A 20332-nucleotide genomic window follows, 5' to 3' on the forward strand; every position below is an offset into this window, starting at 1 on the left:
GTACCCCTGGAGGTCCCCACTTTGAGAACCAGTGTCCTAGTATCTAGAAAGAGAACGTGACGTCATCACATTGAATGGAATAGCGAAAACCTCTCAAGATGGCGCCACCTGTCCATTGAACTCCATGGAATGGTTCCTCAAGCTATGTAGCATAAGACAGGTGTGATGTCACTGTGTGCTGCGGTGCATGCAGCTGAGTGATGGTGGACCATTAATCCATCACTACCTTGAGTGATGGTTTGGCTTGGACCCATAACTCCCCCCCTTCCCAGTCCCTGTAGCTCGACCTTCACAACATGGGTTCCTCAGTATCTTTCAGCTTAGCTCTTCAACCAGAAATGTGATAAATGCAATGCTCATGCTGTTTTAGTGGCCTTGGGTTGACACTGTCCTGTTGATTTTTCCTCTTTTTTGATTTGTATAAGAAATCCCACAGTAGAATGACAAGGGAGAATGTTTAGTTATATTCACACGTAGAGAAATCAGCAAGACGTCATCTTCTATAGTCATCAGTGTCAATCAGTTCTATTAGTTTAGTCTCCGGATTGTTGTTTAATTGTTTGTATTGCTAGCTTGGTGCTAACATTGGTGGTGGGCTCTATGGGTGCTGGTTTGTCCTCTATGCTGATGTCACAGCCATGTTGATGATTGACATAACTTTTTTTTTTTTCTTTTTTCGTTCCATTTCCTGTCCTCTTTGCTAACACCTGCCATCCACTTCCAATGTGCCATCAATCCATTCCTTTCTTTCTGCTCACCATTTTTCTTCAATCATGCCTGCCACCTCTTCCTCTGCCCGTCCGCTCGCTGAATCTCAATACTGTCGATAAGGCCCCTCTCATCACCTGCTGCGACGCCACCAATTCTTCACTTGAATCATATCGTTCTGTTGCCAAGAGAGCAGGTTAAATTCTGACACAATACTTCCCAATGCATTTCACCAATCAGAAGGCATGGTCATCTCTGCCAGCCTATTTAAAACACATCAAACCTACCTATGTTTTACTGTACATAGCAGGACAGTGTAGAACTCGGGTTAAAAATCGCTGGGGTTGCCCTTTGATCATTGTGATGATGTAAATCTATTTTGAGAGTCATTTGGAGACCACTCTTAAGGAGAATTACGGCCAACATTATTCTTACCTTTATTATGACGTTAAAAACCCGCGCCTATAAGGCGCGACCGTAAGGTGAGCTTTCGCGACATATCCGGTCAGGCGCCAGACGTGTCGTGAAAGCTCGGCTTGCGGCGCGAGCGCATTCAAGAACAACAGGTTGCATAACGTTCTCTCACTGTAAACACGAGATCTCTCCAGAAAACACTTTTTAAAAAGCTATTAACATATGCGATTTAAAGCAAGACCTATAGGCGCGGGTTTTTAACTGTGGCGGATCCGTTATGGAGTTATGGAATTTCTGTACTGTACCACTTGTCCTAGGATATCATAACGTCATAATAAAGGTGAGAATAACGTTGGCCGTAATTCTCCTTTAAAGCAGGTGGTACTTTATCATTAATAGGCTCTATTCACAGCAGCCATATTATGAAGACATTCACAGGTGTTACCAATGATACTACTAATGAAGGCTCTTTTCCATTCTGGTCAAACAGAGTCAGGGTGCTGATGTTGTGCATGTTGGCCCACTGGAAACACTCTGTTACACCAGTGGGTCTACAGTTGGGGTCCAGGGACCCTCATGGGCTTCCAAATGGCCCCTTACAGGTGTGTAACTCTGAGAGTGTACGAAATGGAACCAAATGGACCCGTAAGGGTCCATTTTGTTCCATTTGTACACTCTCAGAGTTATGGGGCTCGTGGAAACCACTCATTGGTAACACCTGTGAAGGAAGTGATAATATGGCTGCTGTGCATAGAGCCTATTCTTATACAGTCACCCCCCTCCACCATTGCAACAAGTCATCCACAATAGTGTTGCAGTAGTATACTTTTGATTGGGAGAGGAGGCCTTTTCTTTTACAATATTGAGATCCAGGGTCGGGGACAAAAAGCCAAGTTAAAGGCCAGAAAGGTTGACTGTGCTCTGGTCTGCTGTGGTGACAGGAGACTCCACGTCGGCGGACCCTCTCCTCCTGGAGCAGTACGTAGCGGTCACAGACTACGAGAAGCAGGAGAGCTCTGAGATCAGCCTGCACGCTGGCCAAGTGGTGGAGGTCATCGAGAAGAACGAGTCAGGTAAGGCCTATAGGGCTGTCACGATTACCAATTTAAGTTGGCGATTAGTTGTCGCTCAAATAATTGCGATTCAATGTAATTGTGTGTTTGGCATTGCACATTGGAACATATTAATACAATGAATAATTCTGTTTGCCTTTTAGGCTTCGTAATCGAAAATCACAGAGGCAGATATGACATAACTTAACACATTATTAACATATTTAATATGTATTTACATTTTATACATGTAAAAATAGCAGAAATAGCTGATCTACAAGCTTACAAAGTCGTCACAAGTGACACGTTGTAAGCTTGTAGATACAGCTATTTCTGCTATTTTTTTATATTTGAAAATGTGTGAAAAATCTTCAACATGCTGACAATTATGACGATTATGCAAAAATAATTGTGATTTTCTCAAATAATTGTGATTAGATGATTATGTAATAATTGTGACAGGCCTAGTAAGGCCGCACACATGGATTAAAGTTCTCAGTCTCCACCACTAATTTTGGAGTCTACAAACCGATCTACAAACTTAGAACGTGTCGCGCAGTGACACGTTGTGAGCTTGCAGATCGGCTATTTTCGGTTATTCGTTTCAAGATTTTAAGTGGTCAAACTAGCAATAGAATACATGTTCAGAAGCATCTTCCAGAAATATCCGAAAATAATTTCAGAATTAGGCTTAAGTAACTATCAGTGGTGGAAAAAGTACTCACATTTTTACTTGAGTAAAAGTATCAATACTGCAATGTAGAAATTACAAGTAAAAGTCTGGTATTCAAAATGTACTTGGGTAAAAGTACAAAAGTATTGGTATCAAAATGTACGTAAGGTACCACAAGTAGAAAGTAACTAGTAACTAAAAGTTTCAAATAATTGTACTGGAGTAAAAGTACAATATTTGCCTCTGAGATGTAGTGAAGTAGAAAATTGGAAATACATTAAAGTGTGCCTCAAAATTGTACTTAAGTACAGTACTTGAGTAAATGTACTTAGTTACTTTCCACCACTGCTAACTACGCAGACTGTTGGTCACACAGTTGTCTTTTGTATATCCTTCCCACGTTTAGAGAAGAGTTGTTTTACACGCATCATCGTAATGCGTGGGAGATATGAATGTTTAAATGGATCTGTGTACCACCTTTAAAAAAGTAATGTCCTTCACTTGTTTTTCCTCTTGGTTTGCTCAGGTTGGTGGTTTGTGAGCTCAGAGGACGCCCAGGGCTGGGTTCCTGCCACCTGCCTGGAGGCTCAGGATGACCCAGACGATTTCTCTCTACCTGGAGAAGAAGGTTTGTGATGGATTTCTGGCTTATTATTTATTGCGAGGACTTCTGAAAGGAAAGGTTCAACATTTTTAGATGCCTTTTAGGAAGCCATTTTTCGAGGAAATCTTTGCTGTCAGGCAGAAACGTATTGTATCGCCATATGACACGTACCGTATATCCATATTTTGTATATTTTTTTAAATAGTGCCCTACTTCATCATACCAGAGTATCGCACACAAGTAATGAAAATAGCAGCTCTACAACGCATCGTGATGCGACACGTCGTGAGCTAGCAGATCGGCTATTTTCACTTCTTTAAACTGTTTTTAAAATAATAATTAAAAAAAAAAATGTTTGGAGAGGTTTCCACCCGACAGCAACGAAATGCCTGGAATCTTGACGTAGTCTTTTATCTATGTTGATTAAATTCTGTAGACCTAAGTAGAAATGTAAGAAAAATGCAACATCATCTCCTCTTAGATTCAGCTTATGCTTTTTTCCCTGTGGCCTAAAGTGTGAGTGTGTAACATTATTGGGGATCCAGTGTGTTGGCTTGCTTTAATGGGACATGTGGCCATTAATGGACATGTTGGCTCTTGCAGGGATCAAACCTGTCACCTTCTGCCTAAGCAATCATTTCTAATCACTAAGCTAACTATGGCAACCTTTTTAAATCTCTACACGATTTTTAAAAAACAATAGCCATCAAGGGTACATAACTGATTAAATGTTTTATTCAGTGCTGATGAAATTAGAACACTTTCAGTGCAGGGCCACAGTAATAGCCACCAACTTTAACCCATTCAATCCGTCCGGGAACACATCTCTGTCATTTTAGATTTCATTGGCTATTCAAAAATAGCAGATCTACAAGCTCATAGTGCGGCATGAGTGCCACGCTATGAGCTTGTAGATCTGCTATTTTTGAAAAAATCCTTGAAAAGTTGTGCAAATCTTTTGAGTAGGCCTATATATTCTTTAAAGCGAACATTTGTAACTCAAATCTTTGCTTCTGGGTGTCCCCGGAACAACATATTTTACAAATGTTCGCTTTAACCCTTTAACTGCCAGAGATTATTTCTGAAAATGTCTAGCCAGTGCCAGAGATTTTTCATTGAAAAACAAAAAAGTACTTAGGAGCAGAGATGAATATTTTTTAAGTTTTAAGTTAAAAAGGAAGTGGATAGACCCCTATATCTTCGATAAATCATATATCCTTGGTCTTTGGGTCAAATTGGACCAAAAAAAAAATATATATATATATTTTGAATTTTTTTTCACTTCACGTAGATCTACGCGATTGGCACGTGGCGGCTATAAATAGGTTCACGTAGATCTACGTGATTGGCATGCAATGGGTTAAAAAACTATATTTTCACATTTTTTTTCAAAAATAGCAATCTACAATCTCATAGGGCGGCACTCGGTGCCGCGCTATGAGATTGTATATCTGCTATTTTTGAATAGCCAAAGAAATCTAAAATGACAGACACGTGTTCCCGGTTTCAATGGGTTAAAATGTGACCTATTTTATGCTTTTGCAACAAAACAAAAAATCATGTCACACAAAACGTAAGCTTGACAAAAATGACGTGTTTTCAGGAATATATGAATGAATGCTAAATGTAATACAGGGTAACAGTCATATGATCAATATATCAATACAATGTAATGGTTCACTCCCTGTTTGATGACTTCCTGCCCCGCCCACTTTGCCGCGCCGCCAGTGCCTCGGAGGTTTTGGTCGCTACCGAGGCACATGGGTCGTCGCAGAACTTTAGGGGATCTGTTCGGCACGGGTTTTGGGCAAGGTGGACAGCACGCCTTTTTTCTCCCCCTTTCCTATACTGTGTGAATGCGTGCCTGCATTTGTAATCATATGCATGTCTTGTTGCATGACCTGAGCCTGTGAACTAAACCAGTGGTTCTCAAATCTTTTTTTTTAATGTCAAGGACCCGCATAGACGTCAGTGGTGGAAAAAGTACTCAATTTGTTTACTTAAGTAAAAGTATCAATACTGCACTGTAGAAATACTAGAAAGTAATAAAGTAAAAGTTTGGAATTCAAAATGTACTTGAGTAAAAGTACAAAAGTATTGGTATCAAAATGTACTTAAAGTGCAGAGTGTCCCATTTCAAGTTTTCAAATGCATAAGAATCTTTTGAAAATAGCAGATCTAAAAGCTCACAATGCGCTGCAAGGCGACACATTGTGAGCTTGTAGATCGGCTATTTTCAAATAGCTGAAATGAATACAGGGCTGAAGTGGTTAATGCATGTTTTGTAATAATAATCATAATCTACAAAGTTTTTATTAACTAAAGTTTTCAAATAATTGTCGTGGAGTACAAGTACAATATTTCCCTCTGAGAGAGTAGAAGTACCTCAAAAGTGTACCTAAGTACAGTACTTGAGTACGTGTACTTAGTTACTTAAACCACTGATAGAGGGTGTATAAATGGAACCAAATGGACCCCGTATGTGCACTCTCAGAGTTACAGACCTGTAAATGGTCCATGTGGAACGCCCTCAAGGAACCCTGAGGGTCGCTGGACCGCACTTTGAGAACCACTGATCTAAAAACCCTTGCATGCAGAGTGGACTTTGTTTTTCAGAAAACTGCTCTACTCGTGACTACTAAAAGGATCGATAGACCCTCTCGCTTTTTTACTCAAATCTCTGCTTCTGGGGGTCCCTGGAACAAAACATTTTCATGTCAAGGACCCCCAAAATTATATGTATTTGGCCGCAGATCTACAAGCTCGTAGCGTGGCACTCAGTGCTGCGCTATAGCTTGTATATCTGCTATATTTTTTAATAGCCAAAGTATAAAATATGACTCAAATCTAAAATAACACGGATCTGCGTTCCCAGATTGAGTGTGTTAACACAGGATTGACCGTGGCAGCATATCAATGGTCCAACCTGTTTAGTACTAGGCTTTTCAACCACAGCTACGAGATGAGATGAGATGAGACAGTATTGGCAATGAGGTCTGGAAGAGACACCATGAGACAAAAGACGTACAATGTCCACGCAGAATGGAAAGATGATTAGTCTTTCATAATGTTGAATGGAACATGTGTTTTCTTTTCTCATGAGCCATAACTGCAGACTTGTCCAGCCGACAGTGAACTGAGAAAAGGAAAGAATTGAAATCTCAACCATAGGTTTATTATTTACTGTACATGAAGTGCTGTCTTCAGTATTTTAAAAGTCCTCTAAATTGTGTTTGCATTATTGTTTGATTTGATTTGCTTGAACGCTTTTTTCCAGAATTTATCTTGCCTGTTTTATTCATATTAGCAATTTTTCCATTTACTGTTTTGTTATTTGTTTTTTGGGTTGTTTGTTTTTAATTATGGACTTATTCTATAAGTGTAAAAACTAAAGTAGTGTGCCCAAAAATGTTGCCCACCCATGATACAGTATTCCACTTTTTTTCTTACTCCAGAAAATGCGATAGTTCAAATCCTGTCCCAGATGTCAACCAAAACAACATGTGCAATGGGCAGCGCCCAATGACTCAGATCTTGATCAGTCAGAGTTGTAGGATTATTATTCAGAGATGCCGAGCACATCAAGCACTAGGAGAGGAAAAACAAAGAGCCTAAAGCTGGATCTAACCGTGCTGTTGTGTGCCTTGACTGCCGAGCTGTTTCCTATGTACATGTGCTGCATTTGGACCCCTGAAGTGTTGTTGTGAATGTATATACGTTAGATACACATGGACAGATACTGGGCACTTGTGAGATACAGCTAACTCGCTAGCATTGCTAAATCAAACTACCTTCATGCCTCTTACAACATTATTAAAGGACAACTTCACCCATTTTCAACCTATCTTCATATAATTGGTCCTCAATAATGCTTATTATAATATGGTGCCATTTTTGTCTACTCGGTCTGTGTCTCAGAGGAGGGCTGTGGACAGTTCAGAAACCTGCCTACCAGTGACATCATCGATGGGGATTCCAAGCTAATAGAAACGTCAGGCTTTCTATTCCTGAGATTTGTATTCGCGTTAATACAAATCTAAATAAGAAATTTGAAATTGTGTTTAAAAAAAGAAAACCTGCCTAACGATGATGTCGCTAGTAGACGGGTTTCTGAAGTGTCTACAGCCGTCCTATGAGACAGAGACCGAGTACAAAAGAATCGTACCATTTTATCTTGAGCATTAGTGAGGACCAATTATATGAAGATAGGTTGAAAATGGTCGTCACAGCCTCTTGGACAGCAGAGGCAGCCAAACAGTCTCTGTCATCATCACAGGCTGACCAGCATTTTAAAATAAGCATGTCGATTTTGCTCGCCAACAAGCTCCATATCTCAGAGGAGTTGACCAGCTGGGCATAAGCTGGCACATAGCATAGTGCCACTGTCAGGCAGAAACCTTGTATATCCATATTTTAATTATGTTTTAGTTTTTTTTCGTAAATTCATGCCCTATACTTTGTCATACAAGAGTGTCCCGCAAGAGGTAGCAAAAATAGGTGATCTGCAAGGTCACAACGCGTAGCATCGCAAGGCGTTGATGAGCTTGTAGACAGGGGTGCACATAACTGGTGCGCAGGTGCGCATGCGCACCCAAAATAAATAATGCGCAGCACATCAGACGACGCGAGGCGCTTTTGCGTACCAACAGCTGGGACAGGAATTTCCAAGCTTTTATTATTTAGCAAAAATAAAAAATAAAAGCCTGGAGATCGAGGCTAGGAATTTACTTCCTGAAGCCACACTCACACAATCACGCTAAAGCACGCGTCGGCCCCATGTACAGCCATTAGGCGCAGGGGGAGGGGACGCATGCTGCACGTGATTGTGTGAGTGTTGCCTCGCATCCTGACACACAGACACGCAAATATGCCGTGAACGTCCCAATCTGGCGGATAAAAGCAGCGCAGCACAGGGCACCAACCTTGGGGGGTTCATCCCCCACCCCCGTTGACAAAACGGCGGGGCGGGGGGGGACCATTTATTTGGTGCGCACCAAGTCACATCTCCAGGTGCTCTTCTGAGTACTAGACCTAAAAAGTTATGTGCACCCCTGCTTGTAGATCACCTATTTTTGAAACATTTTGAAAGTGTGTCTGTCTGTGGGTTTTATAAATATTTAACCAATGAAAAGTATTAACAAGAGCTTGTGACTAAATAATGACTACATTGGATCCATTGTTTGTTTGTTTTTTCATTCCCTGAAAATGCACAGTTTTGCACATATGAGGTTTCTGCCTGACAGCAACGATAGCAAACCAGCCTCCCCATGTGTATCTGTGAGCTGGAACACAAATGCTAGGACCTCATGTTAACCAGTACTCTTTATGTTTTGTGCCGTCTCAGAGGAGAAGTACACGGTGATCTACCAGTACTCTGCTAGAGACCAAGACGAGATTGACCTGGAGAGAGGTATGATCGTTGAGGTGATTCAGAAGAACCTGGAGGGCTGGTGGAAGATCAGGTAAATGAAGGATCCAGGAAAGCACACAGGGTTTATTCTCTCAGTTTGCTGGGCGTTCCTCCCAGGATATCCTGCTGCTGGGATGCTTACAGAGGATAGTTACAACAGTGGTTCCCAACATTTTCTAGATCAAGGCCCACTTGAAAATCTTGAAAACACCCCACCCCATCTGACCACTTAACACTGACCCAGCTCACCCACCCAGCCCAGCCCATGACATCAGCCTATCTGTGCCTTTCGGCCACCACATTAAGTGGTTAAGTGGGCGTGTGTGTGTTTTAAATGTGTTTTCAAAATCAATTTGAGGACATTTGCTGATACAGATAATTGTATTGCTTTGGCTAATTGACTCACTAACTGTGTGAGACTTCATTGATTTGACTACATGGGACTAATTGATTTCACTGTATAGGACTTAATTCATTGAACTGTGTGAGACTTAAAGGGATATTTCACTTTCAAAAAAACTTTTGGTCATTTTATGGTCTAGTCAGGCTTTTGTGAACCCCCCAGACTGTTTTGAAGTTGCTTGATTCAGTATTTAGATATTTGATATTCATTTTATCAGCCACGCCCCCTTCCTATACAAACCCATTATAACTTCAAACTCCATTTTTAACCCGTTTAACCATCAAAAACACCCGTCCTTGGTTCTGGTGACTCACCCTACCCTCCTAATGCATGAGAGGGCCGTGTTTTTTTGATAACTTTTTTCATTTATTTTTAATAATTCTTTTTTGTATTTAATTTTTTCATTTTCCAAAAAGAAATATTAAAAATAAATGAAAAAAGTTATAAAAAAAACACGGCCCTCTCACGCATTAGGAGGGCAGGGTGAGTCACCAGAACCAAGGACGGGTGTTTTTGATGGTTAAACGGGTTAAAAATGGAGTTTGAAGTTATAATGGGTTTGTATGGGAAGGGGGCGTGGCTGATAAAATTAATATCAAATATCTAAATACTGAATCAAGCAACTTAAAAACGGTCTGGGGGGTTCACAAAAGCCTGAGTAGACCATAAAATGACCAAAAGTTTTTTTGAAAGTGAAATATCCCTTTAATTGATTTGATGCAAAGGATTTAAGTGATTTGACTGTGTGGGACTTCGTTGATTTGACTGTATATAACTTAATTGATTGAACTATATAGCTATATATCTCTGTTCCTTTCCATTCTATTAAGTCAATTGTATTTATATTCTACTGTATGTATTCACCAAAGCTCTGGATGTCACATTTCTCCTCCACTCACCCAGGTACCAGGGCCGTGAGGGCTGGGCCCCGGCATCCTACCTGAAGAAGGCCGACATCCTGGCCCAGAAACAGTCAGCGGGTGCGGCTACCCACGCCAGTACCAACGACCTGGACGGCTTCTCCAGACAGAACCAACAGAACAACGCAGCCAAGGACAACCGAGACAACAGCCCGAGAGAGAACAAACTCACACCTTTCTCCGATAACAACAAGCGACTCAGTAGGTGTATGACGTGGTAGTTCCACAACAGTCATATTTAATCAATTCATCAGTGAATCATTACATCGTGTACAATCCGAGCACTGAATGCAGGCTATAGGCCTACTCAGTGGTGGAAAAAGTACTCAAATGTTTTACTTAAGTAAAAGTATCAATACTGCAATGTAGAAGTACTCCGTTACAAGTAAAAGTCCGGACAAAATTTACTTGAGTAAAAGTACAAAAGTATTGGTATCAAAATGTACTTAAAGTACCAAAAGTAAAGGTACAAAAATGTTTGAAAATAGCCAATCTACAAGCTCGTAGATCTGCTATTTTCAAATAGCCTACGTATAAAATAGGACTGAAGTGGTAAATGTATGTTTCACAATATCATAATTTATATCTGAAAAGTAACTAGTAACTAAAGTTTTCAAATAATTGTAGTGGAGTAAAAGTACAATATTTGTCTCTGAGATGTAGTGGTGTAGAAGTAAAAGTATTGGAAATTGGAAAGTACAAATACCTCAAAATTGTACTTTAGTAAATGTAGTTTTTTTTTCCCACCACCTACTGTACATCATGCATGATACACTACACCATGCTAGACTGTGCTTCAGGAAAGAGTAAGGCTAGCTTCTTTGTTTTCAATGTCAAGACTGTATTGTTGTAAATTCATAGACGGGTTAAAGTGAAAATGGGCCCTGTGCACAAGATCTGTGACTGTGTGCAGATTGTGGACTGTAGTTCTGAGCACAAGTCTAGGCTCTACTGTAAGTTAGCCAGATGAGATGATTAGACTCACCTGCTGCCACGGAGAGGCGGTCGAAAAAAGAGAACGCACTTCCAAAGTGTCTTCATTGTGTAAATCACAAGCACATGGTTTTCTTATCGGAAATATTACGTTTTGCCACATGCTGCTTGCGTTTAATCCAGGTCCTTTGTAACTTGTTTTGCTTATCAATTGGCTTTAATAGAAATCGGATTTCCTCCTACAACTGGGAGGCTTTCAAAATAAGAGTGTATTTTATTTTACACAATTGGAAATGTGTAATGTCATTAGACAACACAGGTTTTATTATTTAAATCTGCCTAGTGGAAGTAGATGAAACGGACGAGGGGACTGACTAATCGAAATGTTGATTTTCAGGTGGCAGAACAAGGGCCCCCTTGGCTCCAACGTGCACAAGCTATGATCCGGCCCTGTGTAAATTCCTAACGATAAGTCAGGAATTCAATTTATTCAACGATGAATTCAAGACGGCAATGATTCAAGCTGTCTTGCTAATGTCATTCACCACAAGCCATGAACAGCTCCAAAGCACTTTATAAAGTGCAAGGTCGGAATAAGCACCATGAAACTTTGTGGTTGAGGAATTGCTGAGTTCTAAGAAAGCAGGGGACAGAGAGTCTTCATCTTTTTAACCACTATCCTTTCCTTCTACAGAAGCAGGATTAAGACAAAGACTTCCACCACGCAGGGATCTCACCATCGTGAGTACTGATCGCACGTTCATTAACTGTCCTCCATAAGACAACGTTGGTCCTGTCTGACCCTCTCTTATAGTCCCCCTCCACTACAGGCTACAGCAGGGGTGGGCAACTTTGATTATGGAGAGGGCCACTATATTTCCACACTCACTCCAGAGGGCCACATTGCATGTACTGTCGGGCAGAAACCTCTTATCTCCGTAGTTTAACCTTTTTCGTAAATGAATGTCGTACTTCGCCATTCTATGTCACACAAAAGTAGCAAAAAATGCCGATCAACAAGCTCAAAACGCGTCGCACTGCGACGCGTTTTGAGCTTTTAGATCTGCTATTTTTGCTACTTTTGAATTGGAATTGGAAGTAACATTTTAATTTAATTTCAAATGCATTTAGTTATACTTATGTTAACCTTATGAACTTAAATACAAATACATTGGACATAAAAAGACAATAGAATTGTAATGCTAGTCATTAAGCTACTAATATAGAGTGAAGTAATTAAAGTGGGTCATGTTTGCATGTTTGGAATTGTAACAGCTGAAATCAATAATATATCAATATTCAGATATTAACCTGCGGGCTGCGTTAAGTGAAGGTGGGGGCCTCATGTGTGCCTCTTGTTCAAACATTCCCTCCCTCCCCTCTGTCCTTATTTTATCACCATCCTTTCCTTTCTCCATTTCTCGCTCTGTCCTTCATATTCCTATGTCTCCCTCCCTCCCCCACCCCATAGCCACGCGGTGTGAACCTGCCCAAGCCACCCGTCCCTCCCCAGGTTGAGGAAGAATTCTACACCATAGCAGACTTCCAGACCACAATCCCTGATGGTATCAGCTTCCAGGCTGGAGTTAAAGTAGAGGTGAGAATGTGTTTTCCTTGCATTAATGAGCCTCCACGCTAGTGTCAGGTATGGGTTTGTTTAACTCAGCATATCAAAGAAAATGTGTTCTTAATGACTAGATTAGGGGTCTCCTACGTTTTTCAGACCAAGGACCCCTTAGCTGAGAGAGAGATGAAGCCGGGACCCCCCCGCTACAATTGTGTTGCAGATGAAACTTTAGTAGATTTCATAGATAGCTTCATTGACTATCAGTGTTGTGTGAATTAATGTTTTTGTTTATTTCAGACATTAAACCACTTAAACCCTCAGTACTAAGTAAACTTTGTACTTGGTCTGCTCTTTTTTCCCTCTACACCCGGGGTTCTTTTTTATACCACGACCCCATGTTATGAGGGGTTTGTTTTGGCGTTCCTATCACACAAAGATTTGGCAACCACCCTGTAGTAACTCTGACCCCCTCCTAGGAGTCCCGGACCTCCTGTTTAAGACCCCTGCTTTAGATAATTGAAAAATGCTTATATTTTATGTTATCGATATTTATGGCTAACTACTATAAAACTCGTGAATTCATGGTTGCCAGGTGATCGAGAAGAATTCGAGCGGCTGGTGGTACATCCAGATAGAGGACAAGGAGGGCTGGGCCCCGGTCACTTTTATCGACAAATACAAGAAGACCAGCAGCGCCCTGCGACCCAACTTCCTGGCCCCTCTGCCCAATGAGATGGAGAAGCTCAGGCTGGAGGACGGCAATACTTCATCCAGCCTCTCGGCAACCGACGACAACTGGTCCAAGCCTTTGCCAGATGAGCCTACCGTCACTTCAGAGTCGTCTGCCCGGCCCAAGCTAAGAGACTGGAAGTCCAGCGCTAGTAAGGTTCCTCCTACTTTCGCAGGGCCCTTACCTCCGGCTCCGTCTGCCCCTCCGGTGGAGGAGAAACCGGCTCTGCCTCCTCGTAGGGAATCCATCAATAAGAGTATTGACATAGAGGTGGCAGAGAAACCGAGATCCGATCCCTCCAAACCGTTGCCTCCCAAGCCACCGGCTCCGGGGGTCATTGTGCCAATGCTGCCCCCGAAGGTGGCTCCTTTCAAACCAGAGAAACCACCTGAACCCAAGAAGGATGACAAGAACAAGGCTCTGCACCTGAAGAATGAGATGGGTCTTGAGTGTGGCCACAAAGTCTCGGCCAAAGAGGTGAAAAAGTTCAACCTGAAGCCCGTGCCCAAGCAGCCGCCGAAGCCCAAACCTGACCAGCCCGAGGATAAACCAGAGACAGTCGCACCTGCAGTGTTCATGAAGCCCAAACCCATGATCCGGCCAAAACCCGTCCCAGCTGCCAAACCAGACCCCCCCGCAGAGAACAAACTAGATATCACAAACCTGAGGAGCAAGCTGAGGCCTTCGAAGCCGGCGGAAGCTGCGGAAGCCAATCACCACAACGATACCTCCCCAGCGGCGAATAATTCCCGGCCCAGATCACCTCCCAGCTCTCCCCCCATCCACATCCCTTTCCTCAACAACGGCAAGTCAGCAGATGAGCCAAAGCTCCCCCCAAAACAGCTCAACGGTCACGAGAACTCGGCCCCAAAACCAGCGGTGCCTCCCCACAAGGAGCCCCCCCAAAGACCCCCAGCTATGATTCCAAAGAGACCTCCCCCTCCCAAGAAGACGGACCCATCCAGCCCGACCGAGACCAAACCCCCACCGGTTCTAAAAGAGGACACGCCCAAGCCCACACCGCCCCCGCTCAGCAGACCCCCTCCCCCTAAACCCAAAGCCTTCGCACAGCCCCCACCTAAGGACAAGGAGAAAGAGGAACCCAAGGTCAATAAAGTTCCCATCCCTCCCAAGCCCCAGCCAAAGAGCGACAAGCCGGGACCTCCTAGGGACAAGCTTCCACCTTTAATCAAGGAGTCCAGTAAGGATGAGCTGTACCTGGCGGTGGCAGACTTCGAGGGCGATGAACAAACGTCCAGCTTCAAGATTGGCACCGTGTTCGAGGTGATGGAGAAAAACAGCAGTGGCTGGTGGTTCTGTAAAAATGTAGGAGGACGAGACATGGAGGGCTGGATCCCCTCCAATTACCTGAGTAAGAAACCCTAGGTACTGAATGTCTTCCCAACGGTGTAGCCCTTAAAAAAATAAAAATAGAAAAAGGATTATAAAAATAAATATCGCTATTTTGTATTTAAATTTTTTTAGGTACCCTTTTTTTAATTGAGGCATTTTTGTTACATTCCATTTTTATAGTATTATAGAGAGTATGAACCAGCAATATCACTGTTTTGTTTATTTTGTAATGTTTACATTTGCATTTTATTCAGATGTTTTCATAAACTTTTCGTGCCATATGTTACTCAAAACCCCCGTCATTTAGGCCCCTGTCATGTTCCGACTGGCAGCCCAAATCCGATTTTTTGGCCCATCCAGTCTGAACAGCCAAAAAAATAAATAAACACATGGAAACAACTTTTTGCAAATCAGATTATAACCACATTCGTAGGTGGTTTAAAATGCAATTTCTAAAGATGTGCCTCAGACTGGACTCTCAATAGCCAACCTACACACTATAGTGCTTCGCTTTGCATTGTGAGCTTTTAGATTGGTTATTTTTTAGCAAGTGTCGTCATATCGTCGTATGACAGAGTATAACGTTGTTGTCGGGCAGTATCTCGTTTTGTGTTTTTTCCTAAATTAATACCCTACTTGATCACACTACAGTGTCACAAAAGCATCAAAAGTAGCTGATCCGCAAGCTCGAAACGCGGCACAAAGCGACGCGTTTGTCGAACTTGTGGATCTGCTGCTTTTACTGTTTTTGAATTTGAATCCTGGACAGAGATGATAAGCATCACTCACACATACGTTGTTATGCCGTTACCACAGCAACCAATGCAGATATGTCGACGATGTCTGAATACACAAATCGGATCTGATCACTTGCACATGTCAGTGAGGACAGTCAGTACTAAAGATCACATTCGAGAAACGAATCAGATTTGGCTGCCGTCTGAACAAAGCCTTTGACATTCATTTAGTAAAAGCCTCGAGCAGCAGAGCGTCTTATCTACGCCTATCGCCTTCTATGATAATGTGCCTCAATGTAATAATATGCAAACTGCTTCAGTGCTTAGATCTGCAATGTGATTGTCCGTTTTGGATCCTAAATAGTGCTCAAATTAAAAATGAATATTCGCGTTCATGTCAATATAATACACAAAAAAAAAAAAAAAAGCCAGGGAATCCATTAGATTTAGTCTCTTTGGACACATCAACAAACCGAAAGAACTTCTTCAAAGTTTTGAGAACGTTTTCATTAACAGAATCGCGACTGTAGTGCTGATATAATGAGCAACATTTTTACTGGTATTTTCATGTCGTCACAATGTTCTTGTTTTTTTTTACTATTCTTAAAATGTATAATGTTGCAGTGATTTTTTTGCAGATGTGCTTCTTTCCTGTCATTACTGTTAAGGTTGGTGTTTATGAGTTTAACGTGTGCATGTGCTTGAAGTGTGGGAGAATTTCATGGAGCAGTTCATTTGTTTTGTAGACTCAATACAAGAGGCATTCACTAATACAGTGGTTCTCAAAGTGGGGTCCGGGGGATCCCCAGGGGTCCTTGACGGAGTTCCGGGGGGTCCCCAGCAAAATGAGTTGATATAGCTTCAAAATCTGTTTAACCACTTTAGCCCCTATATACACCAGCTATTCGAAAATAGCCAATCTACAAGCTCACACAGCGCTGCGATGCGTTGTGAGCTTGTAGATGAATCTTGAAAAGATATGAAAATCGTGGGGAAATTTCAAAACATTCTAGCAACACAAATCTTGTGTGGGGGTCCCTGGCACAAAATGGGGGTCTGCAGCCAAATACATATTAATTTAGGGGTACTTGACAGGACAAAGTTTGAGAACCACTTAATACCAAGTGAGGATTAAGAAAAACACAAAAAAGGAGGGATTGTAAAGAAACATTTGCTGTCAACATATTTGACCTTCACAAAGCTCTCACACTGCTAATCGAATCACAATTATCTTGATTTGCACATTTGCATGCCTACTCCAGCAGACATCTAACCTTGGAGTAAGACACGGTGGTTTGTGCAATGATTTACAGTATTGTAAGTGTACAGTCTGCTTTTTACAAACCGAATTTTGGTGCTCTGATGACAGCGGAATATGACCAATGTATAAAAAAAAAAAAATTTTACATTAAGGCTTGACTGGTCTCAAGCTTGGTCATTATAGCTAAAATAGTTGTAATTGTACAGTAATGTGTGGTTCCAATCATAAATGTTGTGACGGCCCATCCACTATGTCTTATTGTGTTGTGATGATGGTATTATGGGGAAAAGGTACAGGAAGAAAGTTTGAATGGAAAATGCTTACTGGAGAAAACACGTTTTGTCTCCCAAGAGACTTGTTCATAAACGCACTTTGTGCGTTGTTCAGAAATGCAGTGGTGGACAGCAGTGGTGGAAAAAGTACTTACATTCTTTACTTAAGTAAAAGTACCAATACTGCAATATAAAAATACTCTGTTACAAGTAAAAGTCCAGAATTCTAAATTTACTTGAGTAAAAGTACAAAAGTATTGGCATCAAAATGTACTTAAAGTACCAAAAGTAAAAGTACTAAATATTTGAAAATAGCCGATCTACAAGCTCACGTTGCGACGCGTTGTGAGCTTGTAGATCTGCTATTTTCAAATAGCCTAGGTATAAAATAGGGCTAAAGTAGTTAATGTAGGTTTCATTATATCATAGTTTATATCTGAAAAGTAACTAGTAACTAAAGTTTTCAAGTAAATGTAGTGGAGTAAAGGTACAATATTTGCCTCTGAGATGTAGTGGAGTAGAAGTAAAAGTATTGGAAATTGGAAATACTCAAGTAAAGTAAAAATACCTCAAAATTTTACTTAAGTACAGTACTTAAGTAAATGTACTTAGTTACTTTCCACCACTGGTGGACAGTAAGTACAACCTCTTATCTCCATATTCTAACTTTTTGTGTTTCGTAAATAATACTACAGCGTCACACAACAGTAGCAGATCCATCAGCTAGAAACGCGGCACTTTGATACTTTTGAATTTGAATCTTGATCAGTAACCGTTTTGGACATATGAGGTTTCCACCCGACAGAGATGATTTATTTTTTGAATATCACTCCAGTCAAAGACAAATAGTGTACTCTTGACTCCACTACATTTCTAGGACGGGAAAAAGTACTTTATTAATTGACCACTTAAGCCCAGTTTCAAATATATTGAAAATAGCTGATCTGTGAGCTCACAACGCATCACGGTCCGACACGTTGTGAGCATGTACATTGGCTATTTTCACTATTAGCAGTATTTTTTGAAAGTTGGAAATTGAAATCTGTCAATTTTGAGGGGACAATATGTAATTTTCAATACATAATGTATAATGATATGATAATAAAAAGAAACGTTACTTTGTAATGTGTACTTTTTAAGTATTTTTAAAAGTATGTTCTTTTTAATACATACGTATTTGTAAAAGCAAGCACACCAGTACTTAAACGCAAGTACAAATTTGACAGAGCAACTTTCACTTGTAATTGAATAATATTGGATCAGGAGTACAGTATACTTTGACTTAAGTACTGTGGTTGAGTACTTTGTCCACCACTGCAGAAATGCATTAAGCATTTGGAAGAATGTATTGGGACACCCATTTTATATCGTTGCTATCAGGCAGAAACCTCTTATCTCCATATTCTAACTTTTGGTTTTTTTTCGAGCTTGTAGAGCTGCTACTTTTGCTATTTTTGAATTTGAATCCTGAAAAGTAACAGTTTTGGACATACGAGGTTTCCACCCGACAGAGACGATACTTAGATTTTCATCCTCCACATTGGTTTCTGCATTTTAGACAATTTTATTTTCAAATTTAATATTTATTGAATTTTTAAAAATAACTATGTCTTCAGTGGGTTATTGACAAGGCTGGGTGTTACTGCTCAAAGATTAATTTTCTGCCCCCCAGTTGCTATAATTTTGTATCAACCTCCACAAACTACAAAAAACTATTTTAATATGCCCCTTGGTGCCCCATTTTTGCTGACTTTTGTGCGTCTACACATGTATGTTGATCGACTTATTTGCATAATTAGTCCAGGGGCCAACACTGATATTTTCACAAATTGGTACCACCTGAGGTGGCCGTAAAGTTTTTGTATTTTTGTATTCCTACATGTCTCTAGTTTATATTTTGGTATGATACATTTTCCAATTCAGTAGCTTAATGGCAGTTATCACTATCTACCGGCTAATGTATCCGGTAGGAGACACAAAGTAGAATCTTTGTGTCTCCTACCGGAAATACACCCGGGCATCAAATTATTGCGACAAAAAACTAAATATATCCATGTATTCAAGGCTTCATGGGGTGTGCAATTGATAACTTCTCAGATTTTTGGTGTATGCAAAAAGACTGCTTTCCATAAGCTTGTAAAAGTTGACCCTCCTTCGGTCTAGGGTGGTCATAGCTGAATGGGTAGAGAGTCCCCCTGGGAAACTTAAAGGAGGAGTTCACCCAAAAAATGATTATTTTCTGTCAATTGCACACCCCATGAAGCCTTGAATACATGGATATATTTTGTTTTTTTGTCGCAATAATTTGATGCCCGGGTGTATTTCCGGTAGGAGACACAAAAATTCTACTTTGTGTCTCCTACCGGATACATTAGCCGGTTTAGAGTGATTACTGTCATTAAGCTACTGAATTGGAAGATATATCATATCAAAATATAAACTAGAGACATGTAGGAATACAAAAATACCAAAAATGTACGGCCACCTTAGGTGGTACCAAAATCTGCCTTGGCCCCTGGACTAAATGCTTAATGAGGCAAAATTGGGGCATGTGGACACTACAATGCATGAAACAAATGGGACGGTTATTGGAAGAATTTCCTCAGTACTATGTGTTATTTGTAATACTTTTTTTGCTCATGTACTTTCCTCTGATTCTGATTCTTCCTTTACTTTCATATAAAGTGAATAAACATTTCAATTTTTTCAAGTTTATGATGATTTTCTTTTATCCAAACAACACCGTGAGGACCCTATCTAACCTACGCTATTTTTTATTTTGTCATTATTTTCTATTTTGAAAAACATTTGACAATAGTGATAGATCAGCTATTTGAACTATTCTACAATGTTTTTCAAAATAATAAACAAGAATGACCTAAGTCATAATAAAGCCGCATGGGGCAGGCTTTTTTGGCCCCAATCTTTTCATAGACCTGATTACTTGTTTTTTGGATTGCTTGTTTCTCTCGCCAAACCTGGCAACATTAGCCTTAGCGTCGCAGATTAACGCTCGAATGTTTTTTATATAAGTGGTGGCAACATTTTGTGACACCACACGGGTCTTCCCAACAATAGCTGAGATTGAAGTCAGTGTGAACATGGGCAAATAATAACTTAATAGCCAAACTAGGTCTAATGAAGCACGCTAGCATTTAGGCTAACCCTCCTGGCTGAAGCCGTCTCCCTTTCTCTCTCTCTCTGCTGTGTAACTCCGTGCGTTGCCTTGTGGTGATGTGTGTTCGTCCATGCTGGCCCCTAATATGGTCTGCTTCCGGGTGGTTCAACCGAACTT

General features: G+C 40.9%; 1 protein-coding gene across 2 annotated transcripts in view; it reads left to right on the forward strand.

The window, feature by feature from the left end:
* sh3pxd2b (SH3 and PX domains 2B) overlaps positions 1-19750 on the forward strand; it is an 82020-nt gene extending 62270 nt beyond the window's left edge. For both annotated transcript variants that reach the window (XM_084075148.1, XM_084075149.1), the window contains 7 exons: positions 2064-2195; positions 3374-3475; positions 8796-8913; positions 10168-10385; positions 11812-11858; positions 12589-12714; positions 13277-19750. In XM_084075148.1, coding sequence (XP_083931274.1) covers positions 2064-2195; positions 3374-3475; positions 8796-8913; positions 10168-10385; positions 11812-11858; positions 12589-12714; positions 13277-14800 — 2267 coding nt within the window. In that variant the 3' untranslated portion in view covers positions 14801-19750. The remainder of the gene's footprint in view (positions 1-2063; positions 2196-3373; positions 3476-8795; positions 8914-10167; positions 10386-11811; positions 11859-12588; positions 12715-13276) is intronic.
* Positions 19751-20332: the final 582 nt, after the last annotated feature.

This window comes from Gymnoscopelus microlampas (genome assembly GCF_963454915.1).
Source record: "Gymnoscopelus microlampas genome assembly, chromosome: 12".
Classification (NCBI taxonomy): domain Eukaryota; kingdom Metazoa; phylum Chordata; class Actinopteri; order Myctophiformes; family Myctophidae; genus Gymnoscopelus; species Gymnoscopelus microlampas.